The 25,642-nt window shown below is 40.5% G+C and overlaps 1 protein-coding gene across 1 annotated transcript in view; it reads right to left on the minus strand.

Annotated features, from left to right (window-relative positions):
• The window catches only part of LOC311100893 (neurexin-1a-like), a 393,788-nt gene extending 368,384 nt beyond the window's left edge, over window positions 1–25,404 (minus strand). Inside the window, exon 1 of the mRNA XM_084141884.1 lies at window positions 24,479–25,404. Coding sequence (XP_083998010.1) covers window positions 24,479–25,193 — 715 coding nt within the window. The 5' untranslated portion in view covers window positions 25,194–25,404. The remainder of the gene's footprint in view (window positions 1–24,478) is intronic.
• Window positions 25,405–25,642: the final 238 nt, after the last annotated feature.

The raw sequence follows: 25,642 nt of genomic DNA on the forward strand, positions 1-25,642 counted from the left end.
TGTTTCAATGCAGCTGAGGACTTCTACTCTGTTACATTTCTGTTCAGCTATCTTCTGTTCAACTATCTGTTTTGGGGTTTTAGAAAAGCTCTATAAAAATCAAATGTATTATTGTTAATATGACATTCAATTATACTTTGTCTTTGTCATATGCCTACCTGGGATACAGGACACGGCTTTATTTGTAAAAACTATAAGCTTGTTTAGATCTTGATATCCCCTCTGGATAGCATTATGATTGCTTTGTTGTTAGCTTGTCTGCTAGCTTGTTGTTAGCTTGTCTGAGAGCTTGGCTGCTAGCTTGTTTTCTAGCTTGTTATTAGCTTGTCTCTTAGCTTGTTAGCTTGGCTGCTAGCTTGGCTGCTAGCTTGTTGTTAGCTTGTCTCTTAGCTTGTCTAGCTTTTCTGTTAGCTTGTCTGCCAAATACCAACTGTGCATGTACTCTTTCAATCCCATGTACTAGCCTGTCTGCTGCAACAAATGATTGGTTATAGGAGTACATTCAACTGGGAGAAAACAAAGTGAGTTAGCAAATGCATTGGTGAAAGCTAGAAAAGGATATAAAATAAGGTGTGAAGTGGTGTAGACCAAGTAAAATAGGTTTTGAATAGGGCACATGCAGTGTTCAGTAAAAGTGAAAGGGGGAGTTATGGTGCGGTGTCTGTCAGAAGATGTATATGTATGTATGTATGTATGTATGTATGTATATATGTACAGTACCAGTCAAAAGTTTGGACACACCTACTCATTCAAGGGTTTTTCTTTATTTGTACTATTTTCTACACTGTAGAATAATAGTGAAGACATCAAAACGATGAAATAACACATATGGAATCATGTAGTAACCATAAAAGTGTTTTATATTTGAGATTCTTCAAAGTAGCCACCCGTTGCCTTGATTACAGCTTTGCACACTCTTCGCATTCTCTCAACCAGCTTCATAAGGTAGTCACCTGGAATGCATTTCAATTAACAGGTGTGCTTTGTTAAAAGTTAATTTGTGGAATTTCATTCCTTCTTAATGCGTTTCAGCCAATCAGTTGTGTTGTGACAAGGTAGGGGTGGTATACAGAAGATAGCCCTATTTGGTAAAAGACCAAATCCATATTATGGTAAGAACAGCTCAAATAAGCTAAGAGAAACGACAGTCCATCATTACTTTAAGACATGAAGGTCAGTCAATACGGAAAATTTCAAGAACTTTGAAAGTTTCTTCAAGTGCAGTCACAAAAACCATCAAGCGCTATAATGAAACTGGCTCTCATGAGGACCGCCACAGGAAAGGAAGACCCATAGTTACCTCTGCTGCAGAGGATATGTTCATTAGAGTTAGAAATTGCAGCCCAAATAAATGCTTCACAGAGATCAAGTAACAGACACATCTCAACATCAACTGTTCAGAGGAGGCTGCGTGAATCAGGCCTTCATGGTCGAATTGCTGCAAAGAAACCACTACTAAAGGAGACCAATAATAAGAAGAGACTTGCTTGGGCCAAGAAACGCGAGCAATGGACATTAGACTGGTGGAAATCTGTCCTTTGGTCTGATGAGTCCAAATTTGAGATTTTTGGTTCCAACCGCTGTGTCTTTGTGAGACAGAGTAGGTGAATAGATGATCTCCGCATGTGTGGTTCCCACCGTGAAGCATGGAGGAGGTGGTGTGATTGTGTGGAGGTGCTTTGCTGGTGACACTGTCAGTGATTTATTTAGAATTCAAGGTACACTTAACCAGCATGGCTACCACAACATTCAGCAGCGATACGCCATCCCATCTGGTGTGCGCTTAGTGGGACTATCATTTGTTTTTCAACAGGACAATGACCCAACACACCTCCAGGCTGTGTAAGGGCTATTTTACCAAGAAGGAGAGTGATGAAGTGCTGCATCAGATGACCTGGCCTCCACAATCACCCCACCTCAACCCAGTTCAGATGGTTTGGGATGAGTTGGACCGCAGAGTGAAGGAAAAGCAGCCAACAAGTGCTCAGCATATGTGGGAACTCCTTCAAGACTGTTGGAAAGGCATTCCAGGTGAAGCTGGTTGAGCGAATGCCAAGAGTGTGCAAAGCTGTCATCAAGGCAAAGGGTGGCTACTTTAAAGAATCTCAAATCTAATTTGTTTAACACTTTTTTGGTTACTACATGATGCCACATGTTATTTCATAGTTTTGACGTCTTCACTATTATTCTACAATGTAGAAAATTGTAAAAAATAAAGAAAAACCCTTGAATGAGTGTGTCCAAACTTTTGACTGGTACTGTGTATATACACACACATATATATACACACACACATATATATATTATATATATATTGGAATATCAATATTTTAATTATTAACATTTTCTACATTTATTTTAAGCATGAACTGAAAATGGGCAAATGCAATAATACATTTTTGCCACGTGAAATAATTGGATATGATGAGGACTGCCTATTTCTGGACCTTCATAAAAGGGCAGAGAGAGGGTTGAGTCGCATCAGGTCTGGGCCCATATCCACAAAGCATCTCAGAGTAAGAGTGCTGATCTAGGATCAGTTCAGCCTTTTAGATCATAATGAATACAATTTTATGGACAGATCCCAGATCAGCACTCATAAATAATTCGTATTGAGCAGAGATTAAGTGCTAAAATGGGAAATTACCTCACAGTCAAAGTGAAATTTGTGACATGGTGATAAGGAATATAAAGTAAAATTAATGTGAGGTCCATCAACACTATCAGAGACTGACAAAGTTGTCATGTCTGTTGCCAAAATGATGGCAAGGTAGGTGCCCAGCAGGTCATGCCGTTGCCTCTAGTGGGGAACATTAGATTTGGAGAAAGTATGTGTTACAATAAAGCATGCAATAAACATTGAAATGATGAGAGAATGTAAAGGCCTCCTAAAACAGAACAACACATAGGTCAGTCAACATTTCTTATCAACAGTTAGTTATATAAGTATTATAAGTGTTAAATTAGTAAATAATTCAAACTGCTGCCTGTTACAGATAACAGACGTACAATTCAATTCAGAAGGTTAACTGTAGAAATATCAATACATTAACTTTACATAAGTGAACACTGGTTGGTTTTTACAACTAGTTAAGTGCATTTGCATTACATCTGTAATATGTTTTAATCTAATTTATCAATTTAAAGGAGAAGTCATGAGTCATGAGAATGCAAACTTTTAAGATTAGATAAATAATGGCATGCACTCTGATTCTATAGCTTTAGATGTACAATATATAAGTGAATATAAGTTATGTGATAACTATAGAATGAGTCCTTTCTTCGTCTGAAAATACCATATCATCATGTAGGTATACCTACACATTGGACGTTGGGCCACACAGCCTAGCTCCTAGCTCCCATCAGATGAAACAAGTATCCTACCTCTCCTCAATGGTTTCAGGCCCCGATTCAAGCGGTTTATTGACCAAGAAACTTACCAGCACATCAGCTCCCCTTCCAAATCAGACACCATGCACCACAACCAACCAATAAAAGTGTGAGAGCAGCAGCAGTTTGTGAACAAAATAGGATGCAAGTACTGTAATAATGAGGACTTTGTTATGGTAATAAGAGGAAATGTTAGAAATGTTTGTAATTTCTTCAAGTGTGCTGTAGGCTACATATACAGTACATATCTGTCTGCGTTGTTGGAATGGGTATATAAGGAAATATTGGGCACTTTGTTCATAGCTGCAGGAAGTAGGCGTGCTAAGGGTGCTGCAGCACCCCCTGAAAAATCAGAAGATATTTTTTCATAAAAGTAGTGCTCTGGGCCCTTACTAGTCCTGTATTAGCGGACCGGTATATCCGTCTGTAGCATGGACAAATAATTCACAAACTACTTCCCGCGGCTATGACTTTGTTCACAAGAGGATAGCTTGATGATGAGAAGCACGCCTCCTATTCAAAAAGCATTCTGGGGTGGCAACAAGCTTTGAGCTGGCATGGTGATGTGACAACAGTAGCGATGAGAGGAGAAAAGTAAGAAAGCAGAGGCTGATATACCTATACCTCAAATAACATCTCTTAGTTATCATGCCACAGGAACACAAAAGCATTTCAAACATTTCACCGGGGTGAGTGTGTTCTCTGGATTGTGACTGTATTTTGACAAGCATAATGTTGATCTTTTTAACTATGAATTTGTCATTTTAATAAAATGGGTTTTTGATGCACAATCTGTCCAATAATTTTATCACCGTTTTATTATTTTGTTTCTAGTGTTTCCCTTCCTCTTATATTAGTCATTTTAAAACAAAATGGAATTTTCCAAATAAGAATATCACATCCAATGGAATCTGCTTTACCGTAATTTAAGCTTGAAAGAATGAATGTTGTTTCTTTCATCCAGCTGTGTAGTTCTATACACTCTGTTCAAAATCTATATATCCATCATAAAATAGAAAAGCATGGTCAACGAAAGGGGACAAATCTCTATGGCAACCTATGACAATGTCGAAGAACATCCAAGACGTAAAAGCCAAGACAGATAACCTTAATTCAGAATTCTACACAGAATGACTTGACTGAAGCCAACAGTAGTTCAAACCATGTTTCTACACTACCCAGCTATGTACGTTCAAACCATATTGAACTGAAATTGAACTTAAAATTCTCAATTCATTCATGTTGTTTTATTTCCTGACCTAAACTGTTGCACATTCATTGCCTTTATATTCCATGTTAACTATAGGATCTGAATGCGCCACATGAAGACACATCTGTAGTGTTTACCCTAGTACCTTTCATCTTACAACCGCTCCTCAAACTAGGGTTCATGACAGATATCACCATGACACACAATAGGACACTACCCTTCCCAAATCTACCCAGACTATTATCTTATTGACATATATATATATATAAGTGTGTTCCTTTAGTGTAGTACCTTTCTAACAGCGATTCAACTAGGGTTCATGTTCATGTTATGACAGATACAATTTACACCAACCCCCCACCCGTCCATCACACACAGACACAAAACACACACACAAACACACACACCACTCTCTCCCTTCCCAAATCTCCCCAGCTGATTGATAATCCTGGCAGAAGAATAAACCTGCCTAATCCTCTTGATGAAGCAGCGATCCCAATGCCATTGTGCTGCTAATACCACTCAACAATACAATGCACTTCACTCCACTTAGCTCCACTCCCATGCAGACAACACTATATACATATTGGTATATGACACAGTGCCATGAGAGCCCATGATTATAGTCAAACCACCAGCTTGTACACAGCTAGTACACATACAGTACATATATCCGAAAACCGAGCATAACATTGCCTCTCCAGTTATAGGCATACTACTCAATTCATCTGCATACACATATTACTCTTATTTAGCCTGTACACATACAGTCCATTTCCACACTCAGCCTGCATTCAAGACCATCTGTATTCAATCAGTAGCAATGTGGAAATTGGTTAGAAGCCATTGCTCTTTTCCTCTAACCAGCTGCCATACAGTCAACACATACAGATTTAACATTGAACCTCCCACCTTAACCAAATCAGTGGAGAAATCCACCTCCCATACACAAACACATACAGATTTAACATTGAACCTTCCCCTCTCACATTGCTGTCTCTCTCCTCTCACTGTGGCCTTAAAACAGCGAAGTCTGACTCTGATTAGCATAGAAGTGACAAGGGCAGTGGAGAAAAGATGCCAAGATAGCAGTCACCCACAGTTCACTAACAGAGGCCATGTCTGCATCCCAAATGGCACCCTATTCCCCACATACTGCCCTACTTTTGATCAGAGCCCTCTGGAAATAGGGTGTCATTTGGGACACAACCCCTAACTGACGTACTGTACTGTACTGTAACATCAGAGAGAGCAACAAAAGACTGATACAAAAGACTGATACAACACACTTCCCACTGGGCACAGATGTCCGTTCAACATCTAGTTTTGATTTACTTTTGGTTGAGTTGTCAACTAACGTGAATGCAAGGTGAAATCAACAAAACATTTCACCATGTCATTGGATTTAGGTTAAAAGAGAGTGTGTGTGTTGGAGGGGAAAGGTATGACATTTGTTTTCACATTGTGAAACATGTGTCCCACTCATTGTACTGCAGACTGAGTTACTATGAAGGACTGAGTTACTCAGATCATACTGGAGCATCAAACTACTTCATTCACCAACTGTCAAATAGAATCAGTTTGAGTTACTATCATCAAAATCCTTAGCTCTGTGAATGTCCCTCTGGATTTCTGTGTAGTCTACATACCTTGTGTCCTAATCTTTGGAGATTATTAAAAGCTAAGCATTGGTACTTTTTATGACCAAATAAAGGGTGTAGTCCTGGCAACTCCTAACTTTGAACACCACTTAGGCCAATTCAAAAGAGTGCTTCTCGCTACACTTTATCACATTGGGATAGTCAATTTTATTTAGTCAATTGAGGATAGCCAATTCCATAACATGGGAAGTGTCAATACAAGAAACCCTACAAGATACCCTAACACACGCACGACTAGCAACTTGATGCACACCACTTCATCCCCAACGCACATTTCTCTCTACACATAAACGGCACCCTTCTTTTTGGATTGTGGGCCATATTTGTATGCTCCAGAGGTTATGGCCATGGGGGAGGTCCTAAATATACCTGTACTGTATGTAGGTGCTGCTCTGTAACGTTTGCCAGTGTTGGAAATGCTCAAGGGGAGTCTGGCCAGAGCCTGGTAGACCACACCTGTGCCAGCTAAGTTATTTTGGCAGGAATACCTGCTTAGACCTATTGTTTTTATTTTATATTAGTTCAGTGTTTCGTTTGTTTGTTTTGTCAGTTTGGTTTGCCAACCTACATTTTCGAGCTCCTATCAGTGGCGTGTATTCATGGATGCCAAGGCAAGCCAGGCTTCCCCAAATATTTCACCAATAAAAATAATTATAAAATAATCTATCTTTCGTCTCTCTCCGTGTTTTCATAATGTTTGCCAATTTGCAAGTGGCTGAATCTCATCTGAGAAATCATGCAAACGAGGGAAACAGCGCCCCCCTGTCTCAGTATGTGTAGCCCATGTATCTGATGCTGTCTGGACCAAAATAGTATATAACATGTTGCCGCCATAGCATTTGATTGATTGATGCCAGCAAGCATTTGGCCTCCCTTGATTAAAAAATTACAAATAATTAGCCAATCAGCGTTGAGCTGAGCTCAACTGTGGGTTGACCTGGTGCAGCAAAACGTCCCCCAAGGGATGCCAGTTTGGATTTGGCTTCACACCAATCAAATCAATTCCTAAGCAAAACGTCATTTTCAGAAAAACGTGTCTGTTTCTGGTCTGCTTGTGTTGATGTCCTGCAGTAGCTAGCTTGCTAAATCGTCCCTTTCCTAAGATATGGATGGAGATGGGGATTAAGACTTATGAACTTGACTTAATTCTCTGTACAGGCCAATGATTATGAAGGCGATTCTGATCTAACCATAAATTAATATGTTGTGCCACTGGCCTGAGACAATTGAAGTTCAATATGTAGCCTAGATAACTTAGTTGGTTCATTCTTGCCCATGCGAGGAAGTTAGGCTAGCAAGCATTTTAGCTAGGTAGCCTATGACAACAAAAACTAAAAGTATACTATATGACAGAGCCATAAACCGTTCAACTAGTCTACAACTAGGGTGAGTCAACATTTTTTGTTTTACTTGCGCACGCGCACACACACACACACGATATTTAGCTGTATTAATTGGACCAAATTGTTTTTGGTATCTTTAAGTTTGTTTTCAGTGTATTAAACTAAGCATATAAATAGCTTTATTGATTTAATGATGTTTAAATGTTTAAATTGAAATGGTGCTGGAATAGCGGAGGCAGTGCTCCTGTTGTCTTTGTGCTGACTCTGTGGTTCTAAATCAGTAGTTTTTTTGTAAACTGTTGAAAACATTAACTTGCTTGATGATGCTGCAGGTGATATAACTGTTTGTTGCATGCAATATTTGCTTTGTGGATTTCACGAGACAGATGTTGCTCTCCGGATATGTGATGAAACAAACTAATGTGTAGTTGAATTTATTCTGCCACTGTGTATGTTGTCTTTTTGTTGTCACAGTCTTATTATATATCACGGTGGCATATGAACTAATGAGTTATAGAGCAAACAACACAATTATCACAACATAGGTTGTAATATGGCTTTTTTACTGGCTTGGCTTCCTCAGTGATTTGGGGTGGCAGGTAGCCTAGTGGTTAAGAGTGTTTGTTCAGTAACTTAAAGGTTGCTGGTTCGAATCCCCGAGCCAACTAGGTAAAAAATCTGCTGTTACAGTGAGGGAAAAAAGTATTTGATCCCCTACTTATTTTGTACGTTTGCCCACTGACAAAGAAATGATCAGTCTATAATTTTAATGGTAGGTTTATTTGAACAGTGAGAGACAGAATAACAACAACAAAAAATCCAGAAAAACGCATGTCAAAAATGTTATAAATTGATTTGCATTTTAATGAGGGAAATAAGTATTTGACCCCCTCTCAATCAGAAAGATTTCTGGCTCCCAGGTGTCTTTTATACAGGTAACGAGCTGAGATTAGGAGCACACTCTTATACAGTTTGTTACCTGTATAAAAGACACCTGTCCACAGAAGCAATCAATCAATCAGATTCCAAACTCTCCACCATGGCCAAGACCAAAGAGCTCTCCAAGGATGTCAGGGACAAGATTGTAGACCTACACAAGGCTGGAATGGGCTACGAGACCATCGCCAAGCAGCTTGGTGAGAAGGTGACAAAAGTAGGTGCGATTATTCGCAAATGGAAGAAACAAAAGAACTGTCAATCTCCCTCGGCCTGGGGCTCCATGCAAGATCTCACCTCGTGGAGTTGCAATGATCATGAGAACGGTGAGGAATCAGCCCAGAACTACACGGGAGGATCTTGTCAATGATCTCAAGGCAGCTGGGACCATAGTCACCAAGAAAACAATTGGTAACACACTACGCCGTGAAGGACTGAAATCCTGGAGCGCCCGCAAGGACCCCCTGCTCAAGAAAGCACATATACACGCCCGTCTGAAGTTTGCCAATTAACATCTGAATGATTCAGAGGAGAACTGGGTGAAAGTGTTGTGGTCAGATGAGACCAAAATAGAGCTCTTTGGCATCAACTCAACTCGCCGTGTTTGGAGGAGGAGGAATGCTGCCTATGATCCCAAGAACACCATCCCCACCTTCAAACATGGAGGTGGAAACATTACCTTTGGGGGTGTTTTTCTGCTAAGGGGACAGGACAACTTCACCGCAACAAAGGGACGATGGACGGGCCATGTACCGTCAAATCTTGGGTGAGAACCTCCTTCCCTCAGCCAGGGCATTGAAAATGGGTCGTGGATGGGTATTCCAGCATGACAATGACCCAAAACACACGGCCAAGGCAACAAAGGAGTGGCTCAAGAAGCACATTAAGGTCCTGGAGTGGCCTAGCCAGTCTCCAGACCTTAATCCCATAGAAAATCTGTGGAGGGAGCTGAAGGTTTGAGTTGCCAAACATCAGCCTCGAAACCGTAATGACTTGGAGAAGATCTGCAAAGAGGAGTGGGACAAAATCCCTCCTGAGATGTGTGCAAACCTGGTGGCCAACTACAAGAAACGTCTGACCTCTGTGATTGCCAACAAGGGTTTTGCCACCAAGTACTATGTCATGTTTTGCAGAGGGGTCAAATACTTATTTCCCTCATTAAAATGCAAATCAATTTATAACATTTTTGACATGTGTTTTTCTGGATTTTTTTGTTGTTATTCTTTCTCTCACTGTTCACATAAACCTACCATTAAAATGATAGACTGATAATTTCTTTGTCAGTGGGCAAACGTACAAAATCAGCAGGGGATCAAATACTTTTTTCCCTCACTGTATGCCCTTGAACAAGCGGAGCGGCAGGTAGTTTAGTGGTTAAGAGCATTGTGCCAGTAACCGAAAGGTCGCTGGTTCTAATCCCTGAGCCGACTAGGTGAATGATCTGTCGATGTGCCCTTGAGCAAGGCACTTAACCCTAATTGCTTCTGTAAGTCGCTCTGGATAAGAGCGTCTACTAAAATGACTAAAATGTAAAATGAACAACGCTCTAGATAAGTGTGTCTGCTAAATAAATAAAAATAATTGACCTAGGCTCCTGTAATAACACCTGCTTATTTAATTACAACATTTCCTCCAGCTGCGTCATGCCCTGAGACATGTTGCCCCTTTTACACAACTAGCATAGTGCGCTATAAAGACAATTCTCTACAATGTGGAAATAACAGAGCTTTCAAATTCAGTGCCGCGGCTGCTGCCTGTGCCTATCATAATGACATGAAGTAAATGGGTATCATTTGAGAAATCATTTCTGCTCCATGCTGAGAATGAAGCAGGTTAATTTGCTGTGTAATACACCAGTCACAATGATTAAGAAATCAATTGGCCCACTTTCTCCCGGAGCACTTTCAAAGATTAACTTTGTTTTTCAACACCATCGTTTTAACTGAGGAAATTACTCTTAAACTCTTAAAGGTAGACTATGAACTTGTTATAATCAAATGTATGTGTGTGTACTGCATAGATGTAATAGATTGTATTATATAAATACATCTGACAAACATTCTCATCGAGGATTGTTTAAAAATTGTATTTCAAATAGACATAGCTCTTTTTGACTGATTAAATTGAGGGGGTGGATCAGCTTTACTATTCCAGATATATTGTGGCTTCTATCAATGTAATTGTCAGCATTATGCAGACAATTACATTGATAGAAGCCACAATGTATCTGGAATACTAAAGCTGATCTACCCCATATACGTTACGTTACAGCCTTATTCTAAAATGAATTAAATAAAAAATGGTACTCATCAATCTACACACAATGCCCCATAATGACAAAGCGAAAACAGGTTTTTAGATTTTTTTAGCAAATTTATTTTGCAAATGTATTAAAGCTTATTTACATAAGTATTCAGACCCTTTGCTTAAAGACTCAAAATTGAGCTCAAGGGCATCCTGTTTCCATTGATCATCCTTGAGATTTTTTCAACTTGATTGGAGTCCACCTGTGGTAAATTCAATTGATTGGACATGATTTGGAAAGGCACACACCTGTCTATATAAGGTCCTACAGTTGACAGTGCATGTCAGATAAAAAAAAAACAAGCCATGAGGTCGAAGGAATTGTCAGTTGAGCTCCAATACCTTTTTTTTTGCTTTGTCATTATGGGGTATTGTGTGTAGAGTGATGAGGAGAATTTTTATTTTTTTATTTCATTAATTTTCGAATAAGGCTGTAACGTAACAAAATGTGGAAAAGTCAAGGGGTCTGAATACTTTCCGAATGCAAAGCTGTCATCAAGGCAAAGGGTGGCTATTTGATTTGTTTAACACATTTTTGGTTACTACATGATTCCATATGTGTTATTTAATAGTTTTGATGTCTTCAATATTATTCTACATATAAAAAATAGTAAAAATAAAGAAAATCCCTTGAATGAGTAGGTGTGTCCAAACTTTTGACTGGTACTGTATATACAGTATATATTGTAATATATTTCCCTTCTTTATTAGACAAAACATACAGTATATATTTTATTATATTTCCCTCCTTTATTATTTTTCCCTTAATTGGAGTAAACTAATGGACAACAATACTTAGGTTTCTACATCCAGCTTATACATACTATATACATGAGACATATTTACTGAAATGATAAAACAATAGTGCTGCTTCTTAACCAAACTAGTAACATGTGTTGGTTGATATTTACAGTGTACTCTTACAAAAAATGGTTATTTGGGGTTCTATATAGAAAAAAAAATTCTAAGATTGTACATTAAAGCTTTAGTACTTTCTGGGTCTATATATTATTTATATAGCTAGCAGTCATCTTGTCCATTTTAGCTCTAGGTTTTTATATAATGCAGGCTATAATACATTGTACATCTCTACTGCAATGAATTCTTCCACCCACATATTAATTATTCGGCCTACGCCCCACTACCTTCTAGCCACCAACTTTTCTGCTCAACACACAAAGTAGCAGAAAACCTGAAACAAACCACAGATGCATCAAGGGAGAAAATTAGAAGTGGCTTAGCAGTCTCAAAGGTCAATGCCACCCATTCTACTGATTCAGAGAGAGTGAACGGATCAATGTGTTGTTAAATTACAATTTAGGCCAAATCAAGAGTAATGAGAGTGTGTGGCTCATCGCTGAGCTGTGCAGTCTGTTCTGATCTCCACACACACACACACACACACACACGCACACGCACACACACACACACACACACACACACACACACACAAGACCAGAGGAGGGTTATAGTGGCATCTCTTACAGCCATCACCTTATTCCTCATTAGTGGTGAGAGCAAAAGAGGGGATATGGATGGGGGGGAAAGGGGGGTTTGGGGAGGTGGAGAAAGTGAGTGAGAGAGAGAGGAAGAGACAAAGAGAGAGAGAGAAAACGAATGCAAGAGCAGTTAGTGAGACAGAGAGAGTGAGAAAAAGAGAGAGAGGTAATGGAGGGAAAAAGAGAAAAGGAAAGTATGAGAGAGAGGGAGAGAGAGAGAGAGAGGAGAGAGAGAGAGAGAGAGAGAGAGAGAGAGAGAGAGAGAGAGAGAGAGAGAGAGAGAGAGAGAGAGAGAGAGAGAGAGAGAGAGAGTGAGAGTGCAAGAGCGAGAGAAAAAGAGAGAGAAGAAATAGATGGGGCCAAGTGACCAGCCACTCTTGATGGAAATCGATAAGACCCGCAGCCAGCTGCAGCTGGAAGCTCGAGGCACGGTGCAGGGTTGCAGGGTTACATGCCAAATGGCACCCTATCCCAACCCCTATACAGTGAACAATATGGGATTTGGTTAAAAGTAGCGCACTATGTATGGAATAGGTTGCCATTTGGAACACACCAGTTTTTGCACTTACCAGCTTAGTCTGCTGGAACTTTAATGCATTCAGACCAAGCACAATCTGGGCTTTATGTAGCCTATCATTAACCCATGTGTCATCCCTCTATTGATCTGATGCTGAGCTAGCATGGCTAGATAGCAATCAGACCAGTGCATTGAAATCTAAGCTAGCATGGCTATGTAACAAGTGATCTAGTGGGGAGAGGGTTTACTGTGGCTATCCAGTAGCCTATTTCTCTGTTGTACATTTGTTACATTGCAAAATGTCGATGTGATTTTATGGCATCCCTCTGGCTGCAACAAGAGATGGAAAGGCTTTACATATAGGCCCATGGGACATTATTGGTCTCTAAAAAATACACTATAAAGCAATGTGAAACTGAAAAACCTCAGTGGAAACAGCAACAGCAGTTCTGCCAATGCAAGAATGTCCAACAACCGCAATATACCTTTCCTGCTGACAGTAGGAAGTATGATACTCCCTATTGAATACCACCAGTACGTACAGTACCAGTCAAAAGTTTGGACACACCTACTCATTCAAGGGTTTTTCTTTATTTTTACTATTTTTTTCATTGTAGAATAATAGTGAAGACATCAAAACTATGAAATAACACATATGGAATCATGTAGTAAGCAAAAAAGTGTTAAACAAATAAAAATATATTTTACATTTGAGATTCTTCAAATAGCCACCCTTTGCCTTGATGACAGCTTTGCACACTCTTGGCATTCTCTCAACTAGCTTCATGAGGTAGTCTCCTGGTACTGTATGTAGCCTTCAAACTTGCTTGGGTAAGACTCTATGCACTGCTAAAGAAGCTATGCCAGTATAGCCTCTCAATCCCCATTCCCAATAAACTGTGATTATATACTGTATAGTGCACTGCTAGCTATGCCAGTATCTGGATTTTAATCCGCAATACACTGTGCTACTTTAATACAGTTCATACGTGGACAATGAGAGCACATCCGCCTGTCCGGCTTTTTCCACAAAGACTTCCTTTACTCCTTTATCTGCTATGGTCCAGACAGAGAGGCTAGTGGGAAGAAACAGATGCACAGAAGAACTCTCTATTCTTTGACATCTTGTGGGTCGTCCGACCGCCTGCCTGATCCAATGGGATAATCATAAACAGACTAGCTTACAGTTCTAAAAACCTTAATCCGAGGGATTGACAATATCTGCGATAGTATTACAGATGTGGAGTTAAATCTTGCTTTTTGGCATGCCATAGATAATAGTCTAAACAGTGATGTGGTGTTGCCTTGTTGCAATGGTATTAAGGAGACAATACAAGATAGAGTATCGTAAATTTGGCTATTTCAGCACATTTCAAAGATATCATAAAACACAAGCTATAAATAATTTGCAGCATGCTGCTCATGAAATTAGAGCAACTGGCTTTTCTCTTTTTAAACCACTCAGCCTAATTCACGCAATATCATCTTACTTTGTAAGGTTCTTCATAATAGTCTTGTAATTCCACTAGCAGAAATATAGCCCTAGGGGTACAGTCATTATTGCAATATGCAAGGAGAAATTACCACATGTCAGTTGGACGCCAAGACAAGAAAAAGGGAATTGCATCATGGGTACAGTGTAAATTATCCTTGCACGTGCTGTAAAAATGACAGACCCAGTTTGAGTCCCACCATTCCCTCTTCCTCCTTCATTCTAACTACTGATTGTTTTTATAGTGGGCCTGCTGCGTCTACTCTTTCACTGCACACACTACTCCAACACTCGGTCATACAGAGTGGCTTCCAACCAGCAGCATTAAAGAGCAACGTATTTTTCTGAAACCCAAGAGAGACTACACACACACACACACACACACACACACACACACACACACACACAGCCCGGGATCTAAGGATCTAGCCTTCCTCCTCCTCTTTGTGGAGGATCTCTTTCCTCAGTCTCTCATTATGTGGAGTTTAATGCAATCAGATTCAGATTGCTAAATGTTACATGGAGATATAATTACACACGGCTAACAGAGCAAAATGAGTCAACTTTATTAAACATATGGCTACAAACTGAATAATTATTTGAACGCTTGTTCGTAGGTGTAGAATACTTTTTGATATTGACACAGAAAGTCATGCTTTAAAATCACCAGGGTGATTTGCTGCTACAGCTATCCATGCGGTCTCTCTCTTTCTCTCTCTGACAGTCAAGTGCAGTTGTATTTAATAAAACAAGGCAAAAAAATCCCTCTAATCTTTTGAATCCAATATCCTGTAGTGTGTGGGATGGATATATATCTCCCTGAGAGAGAGGGAGAATGAAAGAGAGTATGACGAGAGACAAGAGAGAGAGAAAGAAAGAGATGGGGGGAAAGAGACAGAGAAAGAGAGAGAGAGTAGTGGTAGTGTTTAAGTGGAGGGAACAGCAGGAAGCAGCTTCCAGACAGACTGAATGACACTTTCAGATCCACAGGGACACCAGACAGACTGACACACTATCTATCTGCTTCTGCAGCCTCACAGTGGAGCACAGGCATAATGATTGGATAGGCATTGACTCTTAGGGTACATTCATAATTTGGACTTGAAATCCGACACTCAACTTTAATCATGTTAATTTTAATATGTTGCTTTAAAGTACACTCAGTGGTACATTTAGTGCTGGGTCGGACCCCCCTTTGCCTCCAGAACAGCCTGACTTCTTTGGGGAATTCTACAAGGTATCGCAAACATTCCACAGGGATGTTGGTCCATGCTGACGCGATGGCATCACGCAGTTGCTGCAGATTGAACGGTGGTATATTCATGCTGCGAACAACCAGTTCCATCTCATCCGAAATATGCTCTTTTGAGTTGAAGTATGGGGACGGCGCAGGCAACTCAAGTAAACTGAACTTGCGGTCATGTTCCAGGCAATGTTTTTCCACTCCTCAATTTTCCAGTGTTGTTGATTGCGTGCCAACTGGAGCTGCTTCTTCTTGTTTTTAGCTGATAGGAGTGGAACCCGGTGTGGTCGTCTGCTGCAATAGCCCATCCGTGACAAGGATCGACGAGTTGTGTGTTCCGAGATGCCGTTCGGCACACCACTGTTGTACTGCGTGGTTATTTGTCTGTTTGTGGCCCGCATGTTAGCTTGCATGATTCTTGCCAGTCTCCTTCGACCTCTCTCATCAACAAGCTGTTTTCACCCCCAGGACTGCTGCTGACTGAATGTTTTTTGTTGTTGTCATGCTTGAAAAGCCCAGGAGGCCAAGCGTTTCTGAGATACTGGATCTGGCGCGCCTGGCACCGATGATCATTCCACGATTAAAGTCACTTATGTCACTCGTTTTGCCCATTCTAACGTTCAATCGAACAGTAACTGAAAGCCTCAATGCCTGTCTGCCTGCTTTATATAGCAAGCCGTGGTCATGTGACTCACTGTCTGTAGGAGCGAGCCATCTCCATGTAGCATCCAAGAAAAGTGATGTATCATACAGTGAATTGAATAGCTACAATACAATTCAAATACAAATACAAATACTAGACAGAGCTCTCCTCATTTAAAATGGGTAGTACGCATAGTCGCACACAGACAAAGCATCCCAAATGGCACCCTATTCCCTATATAGTGCACTACTGTTAACCAGAGCCCTATTAGCCCTGGTCAAACGTAGTGCGCTATAAAGGGAGTAGGGTGCTATTAGGGATGCAGGAAAACAATACAGTAGTGGGATGTTGTTTGATGTTTTGTTGTCCTACTTTCATCCGGCCTGTTTAATGATTTGCAAATGTACGATGACAAACACATTGATTCTATTTCATTATGATGGAATATGGAGTTGTGTAGTCCAAGGATACATCCCAAATGGCACCCTATTCCCTTTATAGTGCACTACCCATGGGCCTTGGTCAAAAGTGGTGCGCTATAAAGACAATAATAGCATGCCATTTAGGACGCACCACTAGTGCATCCATGTGATTTCTCTAATGAACAATGAAAGGGCTAAATCTGAGAACTTATCGTTCAGGCAGGATACAGACCAGTGCATTTAAATAATTGTTCCGCCGACCAACCAAACAAAAGAGATTTGTGAGTGTGTGTGTGTGTGTATTTCTGTGACGCAGTTTAGCCAAATCCTGTAATCCTTTCATCTGATCAAAGTAATAGCAAAGCTTTTAAATTATTTAACAGAAAGGTACAAATTTAGGATTTCTAAATACTAGCCAATTGTGGAGACCATGTCTTTTTCTGTAATGTCAACATACAAGGAAACGATCTCCAGTGTCTTCTTGTTAGAAGCATGAAGCACAGTAGAAGGCAGACTTCACTGCTAGATCAGTATTCCATTAGCCTGGAATTCAAACTGATCCATTTGATATTGTGACATAGTGCTGTGGGTTCAATCCCCCTTTCTGCCTGTCACTTTCTCTCCTGTATCCCTCTCCTTTATCTCCCCATTTCATATTCTGATTTATATTATCTCTGTCATTTCAAAACTTTAATATACCCTAAAACGTTTCTATTTACAGTGAAACAATGGTGTAACGAAGATTATCAGTTTGGGGTGCAGGTAGCTTAGCGGTAGGTAGCTTAGTGGTTAAGAGCGTTGTGCCAGTAACCGAAAGGTCGCTGGTTCTAATCTCCGAGCTGACTAGGTGAAAAATATGTTGGTGTGCCCTTGAGCAAGGCACTTAACCCTAATTGCTCTGGATAAGAGCGTCTGCTAAAATTTAAATTCAGGCAAAAGTTCCCTTTCCCACAGCTCTATTTGTTAATGAAATTGATATAAAGCCACATTATGTAATACATTTTGAGAACATACGGCCCTTTGGACATAAATGGGATCCCAAAAAATCACCATCATATTACGGCTTAACTTGGATTGGATGCTTTGATGATAGCTAGCAGCGTAATGAACGAGAACAGCCTCTGTGTGGCCAAGAATAATTTGGCACAGACAGTCTATTCTAACTTCCCTCCCTCCCTTTCACTCTCCTTTCAAGCCCCGACTGGATTTAATCCATCTATGCACTATATTCAAGAGGTGCTTCCCTCTTTGGGACAAAAGCATTTGTCAAAATGTAAATCTGTCGCAAAAAAAATCAGTTCACAGAGCACCTTGGGAACCACTATTTGCTAACAGCTCTCTTAAGCTAACGGTACCATCTGTTTAGCTAACAGTACCATCTGTTTAGCTAACAGTACCATCTCACGTTTAGCTAACAGTACCATCTCACGTTTAGCTAACAGTACCATCTCACATTTAGCTAACAGTACCATCTCACGTTTAGCTAACAGTACCATCTCTCGTTTAGCTAACAGTACCATCTCACATTTAGCTAACAGAACCATCTCATGTTTAGCTAACAGTACCATCTGTTTAGCTAACAGTACCATCTCACGTTTAGCTAACACTACCATCTCACATTTAGCTAACAGTACCATCTCACGTTTAGCTAACAGTACCATCTCACGTTTAGCTAACAGTACCATCAGTGAAGACATCTAACCTGCTGTGAATATTAAAACAGGCTTTTACTGTGATTGCTTGTTGACTGTTGAGAGGAGTGGAGAGAGAGAGAGAGAGAGAGAGAGAGAGAGAGAGAGAGAGAGAGAGAGAGAGAGAGAGAGAGAGAGAGAGAGAGAGAGAGAGAGAGAGAGAGAGAGAGAGAGAGAGAGAGAGAGAGAGAGAGAGAGAGAGAGAGAGAAAGAAAGAAAGAAAGAAAGAAAGAAAGAAAGAAAGAAAGAAAGAAAGAAAGAAAGAAAGAAAGAAAGAAAGAAAGAAAGAAAGAAAGAAAGAAAGAAAGAAAGAAAGAAAGAAAGAAAGAAAGAGAGAGGGAGAGAGGGAGAGGCATGGTCTAGGTGTAGGATTTCACCCACTTCATCAGCACTACATTTAATATATGATTTCCTTTCTAAACAATTGATTGATATGAAATATGAAATGTTTACTGTGATGTAAATCTTTTGACCTAAATTATATACTTCCTCTATTTCCTTATAATGCATTGATGCGTACCCCCTTAAATGATAAAAGCATATCAGGAGAAGGTCTCCCTCGGGAAAGAGGTCTGGTTAAATAAAGGCTATATAAAATATATATACTGTATATGACAGTAATGTAGGAGGATAAATGTAAATTACGTTTACACACCTTTTTAATGTGTAGCATTTTCGCACTTATACTGTAGCTCTAAATGTCATGTTAGCATATACACTGTCTGCCACCATCACCATCTTGATAGTTGTTTGGCCTTTTTGACACCTTGTTTACCACATACATCTTTGTTAATTAGATTTATTTGTCTTGACAAGTTGTTGAAAGCCAACTACTTTTTTGCCAAAATCGCATGGACTAAATATAGTCCCAGACAGATCCTCCCATCGGGCGGCCCAGCGTCGTCCGGGTTTGGCCAGTGTAGGCCGTCATTGTAAATAAGAATTTGTTCTTAACTGACTTGCCTAGTTAAATAAAGGTAAAATAAAAAATAAAATAAAATACTCCACCCCCCCCCCCCCCCCCCCCCTTCTTCCTTCTCTCACTCCTAAACCCAGCCCCACTTATTTTTCTGTTCCCCCTCTCCTCTCCTCCCTTTTCTTTATCCTCTCTCCCTCCCGTCTCCTCTCCCCTCTCCTTCTCTACTCTCCTAACCCCTTTACTGTCTCCAACCACACATAGGTTGGACAGAATTGGGTTACGACATGGATAAGCTGCCGTGCTACTTCAGAAAGAAAGCCTAAACCACAGCATACTGTCTGCCAGAATGAATAACTGCAGAGGAAAGATTTCATTGTGGCACAACATGTTGCAGGCAACCTTAAAACAGATTGCATTATGCTACTATGACATTGCATTATGCTAAAATGACATGGCAAATTATCCGTATTTTCCCCTATGAAAGGTCAATGGTTTGTGCACGATCCCAAAAAGTCACGAAAGCTGTGTATTTTTTTCAGCCAGTCAGTATTATGGCCATGTGCTATCCTTGTGGATTTCAATATAATGAAGTACAGTATCTGCCTATAGCATTCTCATCCTATCAATGAGGTAGCTAACCAAAATTATAAGTGTACCCGATCTTACGAAAACCTAGAGTTTATGGCCCCAAAGAGACAGCAAACCAAGATTTGGGTTGAGATTCAACCTTGCGGATCTTGCATCAATCTTGCTCCTCAATATCACCACCACCATCATCCACTCCATCATACTACCAGCGTCCATCCCACCATCACGATCAGGATAAGTTTAGATTGTGAATCATAAATCCCTCAGATCTACCAAATGTTGAAAGGAAGACAGCTGAGTCTGTGTGCAATTAAAAGCATGATTTTCCTTTGTTTTATATATATTTCCACACTATGATGTTGGAATAATACTGTGAAATTGTGAAAACTATGATAATGCCCTTTTAGTGTAAGAGCTGTTTGAAAAGACTGCCTGAAATTTCAGCCTGTTGTGGTGGAATGGAGTTTTGGCCTTCCATGGTGACATCACCAGGTGGTAAATTGGTTAATAGACCAATAGGAAATAGTGTTCCGAACCTCTCTGCCAATAACAGTTGGTTTTCAGTTTTCCCCTCTCACTCAGACCACTGCCAGACAGTCCTTACAAAATTATTCCTTGAGAAATTGCTCTTTGCTAAGAAGCTATTTTTGTTTTCAATTAAAATGGTCAAATATAAACATTCAAAGTAAGGTACTTAGTTGTAACAAATAAATTATTTGATATTGAGATGAAAACAGCTGCATTGGCCGGCCCTTTCAGATCGGCTGCCTGGTTGAGTTCCTTTAGTGATGTTAAAGGTCCAATGCAGCCATTTTTATCTCAATATCAAATAATTTCTGGGTAACAAGTAAGTAACTTACTGTGATTATTTTCAATTAAAATTGTCAAAAAGAAACAAAAAAAGCTTCTTGATATAAAGCAATTTCTCAAGCAAGAATTTTGCTAGGACTGTCTGGGAGTGGTCTGAGTGGGAAGGGGAAAAAGGAAAATGAACTGTGCTATTGGTCTATTAACTAATTTACCCAACAAGATCTCCTGGTTTTACCAACTTGACTTCAGATTCGGACATTTATCCACGTTTCTCCAAACGTCAAATTTCGACAACCTTGCTTGACTCCTCCTTCTCAAAACCCATTGGAGGAGTACGTAAGAGGAGAGGGACCTCTGGCTTTCTCATCCAATGGATTTTGAGAAGGAGGCAAGAAGAGAGGAGAGAGGATGGGGGGAGTATGCAATTGAGATTCTCCCATATTCTATTTCTATGGTTTCGTACCTCTGACGGTCCATCATGACATTTGGATAGCTCAAGAAAGAATAGCTGGCTGGTGTCTCTTTTTTCGTAAGCAGCACAGGGAGAAATGGAGAAAGGAAGACATGGTTCCTTTCAGGACAGAGGCAGCCATGATCTGTTCTCACTGTATTCTCACTCTGTCTTCCTCTCCCCTCACCAGGATTATTATTCTCCCGACATCTGACATGCAGAAGGCCGGGCACACATAGCACCACACATACCACACACAGCACAGCACCTCACTGTGTTCTGCACATGCATGAACTATGGAGCTGTTGCATAATACTGTAGTCAAGTCTAGTGAGGCAGTGTCTTTATACACCAAAGAATAGGGACACACACACACACACACAATGATATGGAAAACACAGTGAGGTGTTAAGGTAACAGGGATTGGTAGGTCAATTTAGTCATTCATCATCTGTCATTCAATGTGATCAAGACAAAGGAGATGATTGTGGACAACAGGAAAAGGAGGACCGAGCACGCCCCCATTCTCATCGACGGGGCTGTAGTGGAGCAGGTTGAGAGCTTCAAGTTCCTTGGTGTCCACATCACCAACAAAGTATCATGGTCCAAACACACCAAGACAGTCGTGAAGAGGGCACGACAAAGCCTATTCCCCTTCTGGCATGGGTCCTCAAATCCTCAAAATGTTCTACAGCTGCACCATCGAGAGCATCCTGACTGATTGCATCACCGCCTGGTATGGCAACTGCTCAGCCTCCGACTGCAAGGCACTACAGAAGGTAGTGTGTACGGCCCAGTACATCACTGGGGCCAAGCTTCCTGCCATCCAGGACCTCTATACCAGGCGGTGTCAGAGGAAGGCCCTAAAAATTGCCAAAGACTCCAGCCACCCTAGTCATAGACTGTTCTCTCTGCTACCACACGGCAAGCGGTACCGGAGTGCCAAGTCTAGGTCCAAGAGGCTTCTTAACAGCTTCTACCCCCAAGCCATAAGACTCCTGAACAGCTAATCAAATGGCTACCTGGACTATTTGCATTGTCCCCCCACCCCCACCCCCTTTTTTTACGCTGCTGTTACTCTCTATGTATTATCTATGCATAGACACTTTACCTCTACCTACATGTACACATTACCTCAATTACCTCGACTAACCTGTGCCCCCGCACATTGACTCTGTACCGGTATCCCCTATATACAGCCTCGTTACTGTTATTTTATTGTTGCTCTTTAATTATTTGTTCTTTTTCTATTTTTTCTTCTTTCTTTTTTTTACTTATCTATTTTTTACTTCAGTTTATTTTAGTAAACACTTTCTTAACACTTATTTTTCTTAAAACTGAATTGTTGGTTAAGGGCTTCTAAGTAAGCATTTCACTGTTAGGTCTACACCTGTTGTATTCGGCACATGTAACAAATACAATTTGATTTGAGTTGATTTGATGTTGTATATATATATATATATATATATATATATATATATATATATATATATATACTGTAGAATACACCGTCATGGGTGTATCAGCATAAACTATCTCCCAAGACCAATAGAGGAGTCTTCCAAAGTTGCGTCTGGGAGAAGGTTTCTATTTGGGTTCCCACCCTGTGACTGCTATTCCAGACATATTCTAAATGAGACCATGTTGGCTACTCTAGAGCTACATGCACAAGACAATCAAATGTACGAAATTGTCTATATCATAATGGGAGCATCAGCATAAACTGTTCCCCCGAACCAAAGGAGCCCCTAAGAGATGGTTCCTATTTGTATTTCCACCCTGTGAGAGACTGCTCTCGTCATGGGTAATATTCCTTTCAGGCTACATTCCTCCAGGAGTCAGTTTCATATTTCTGTTCAAGCCCACATAATAAGTACCACCAATGGAATACAGTGTCTGCTCTGAGAATAATTGAAGAGAGGAATATAACTAATGTGGCATGAAGTAGCAGGTGTCTCACTGCAGGGAATACAGAAATGAAGATAAGGTGTGGGCCCTGGGTCCCTATGGGCCCTGGTCAAAAGTAGTGCGCTATGTAGGGAATAGGGTACCATTTAGGTCATAACCTAGATATAATGTTGTCTTTACTTCATAAACAAAGCCATTAACAATGCAACAAGGAAATGACAAACAATGATAGGGAATCGACAGAGCATGTCCAAACAGTAACACCTTCTCAAATGGGATCATTGAAACGATTCACATTTCCAACATCTGCCTTTAAATCACAGGAGAATATGGTCCAACATCTGCCTTTAAATCACAGGAGAATATGGTCCAACATTGCACCAACATCTATAGGTAAAGATCCAGCTATAAGAGCACCTGAGCAATGTCAGAAGTCCACTATCTTCTCTGAAATGCTAACCTTGAAATCAAGCAAAATGTCACCAAGAAAAGGTTTCTGGTGTATTTCATATTTCATAAAAAAAATACTTAATTTAGAATGCTTATATGATGCTTTTGTAATTACTCATCAAAGATCGATAGATCAAGATTGAGTTGGAAGAAATTAATACAGGTGGCATACCTAACAAGGCCTCTAGTCTTGGCTACATGATATTATGCAATACACAATATACTGCATGCAGCACAGGAGGTTGTGGCACCTTAATTGGGGAGAACGGGCTTGTTAATTACTGGAGCGGAATGAGTGGAATGGTATCAAATACATCAAACACGGTTTACAGTTGTTTGATGCCATTCCATTTGCGCCGTTCTAGCCATTATTATGAGCCGTTCTTCCCTCAGCAGCCTCCTGTGGCATACAGGTACTGCAAATATTCTACACATATGTGCCTATTGTAGTTGCTCCATCTCTTTTCTTTGCATGTGCATGTGGAAAGTAGTCCTTCATCTTCTTCCAAATGCATATTGTTTTTTATGACTGGAAACTTTCTGAAGGAGGTAAAGCCATTGGAGATGTAAAAACATCATAGGTCAAGCATTCCCTGGTGACCTCTTCCAGGTAAACGCAAGACACCTTAGAGAATTAGGAACACCTGCATGTCGGGCTTGCAGGAGCACAACCACTCATTAACAACCTTACAAACAACCATTAAACAATGGTTGTATAATGATTAACCTATTTTGCACTGGAGGGTAGGTTACTTGAAATTCTTGAATTTGCCTACTAGATAGGGCCTACAGACCTATAGGGGCCTATAGCCCTGTTGGGCTATCCTGTTCTAGAGGAAGGGGAAGAGGTGCATTTTCTGTAAACTGTAGGACTACTATTACCTCTTGAAATGATGGAAAACGATAAATAATCGTGTTGTGTTTTTGTTTAGATAAAGGGGAGCTGTTGGGTATTGTTAGTAAGACAGACAACGGCCCAAAAGAGAATCCATATATCTTACCTTCGCTGCAGTCTTTGCCCTGGTAGTCAGTCTGCGAGCAGTCGCACATTGGTTCATCGTTAATGACATTGCAGACCCCTCCATTTAAACACATGTTGGCTGCTGCACCGCAAAGGTCGTTAATGACCCCCGCGCTGTTTAAGAGCGCCGATTCCGTATTGTTGACCTTTATGTCCGTTATCCATCCGATAAAAGGCACCTGGTCCTTGACCACAGCTGATGTTAACCTTAAAGCCACAGATCGTAATTCCGGTGGTATTCCCCCAAGAAACAGGTGGCTGAAGACAGTCATATCCCGTCTTTTCGACTTCACTTCGACCCACTTCACTTCGTTGTCCACCATTAGCGTTGTGTTTTTAAAGTTTCTCCGTATTGTCACAGCGTGCCACTGGCTGTCATTGACCGCTGTGTTGGTTAGTACCGTTGCAGGCTCAGCGCAGAAAATGGAGAATCGAAGACTGAGTTTACCGTTGTGGATTAGAAGTTCTAAAAAGTCGCAGAATCCCTCGTCATCGAAGTACACTAACAGCCCGTGGGAACTCTTGGTTTTCATGTTGAAGCTCATTTCACTCTCACAACATGCATTCCACATCGGAAACCTGGCCCACTGGCCCTCTGCGCCTGTAAACTCCATAGAGGCCCCCATGTCTACCATACAGCACAAGAGAAGGCCTACCCATATTAGATGGGCGCCATGCCGCATTACAAGAACCATGATGTGACCAAATTGTTCTTTAGGCCTAGGCTACAATACCGCTGAATCAGATTTCAGACGGAATTTTATTTTATCAAACTAGATGAAGTTAGGGCGAAGTGTGATGTAATACGCTGACTGACCACTAAGAATTGTGGATGTGTGCTGACACATTGTAAACCTAAATCAATTATTTCGTTGTCATAGCCTACCAGCCAGCTACACTAGTATCCCGAAGAAAATACCATCTTTGCATATAGGACCACTTCTCTGTCACGCCTAAAGCCCAACTTCTCGGTCCTATTTTTTTTTTTATTCTGTCAATATTTTCTTTCTCACTATTTACTTTATTTTACAATCCAGATGTTCTTCCAAAAACAGGCAATGGTGATTCAGAATCCAATTCCCATTAGGCCTTTTATTTTTCTTGATTTTGGAATTGTTCTTATTTTCGGTGCCAGGCTGTTAGA

The sequence above is a fragment of the Coregonus lavaretus genome (assembly GCF_964263955.1).
Source record: "Coregonus lavaretus genome assembly, chromosome: 25".
Classification (NCBI taxonomy): Eukaryota; Metazoa; Chordata; class Actinopteri; order Salmoniformes; family Salmonidae; genus Coregonus; species Coregonus lavaretus.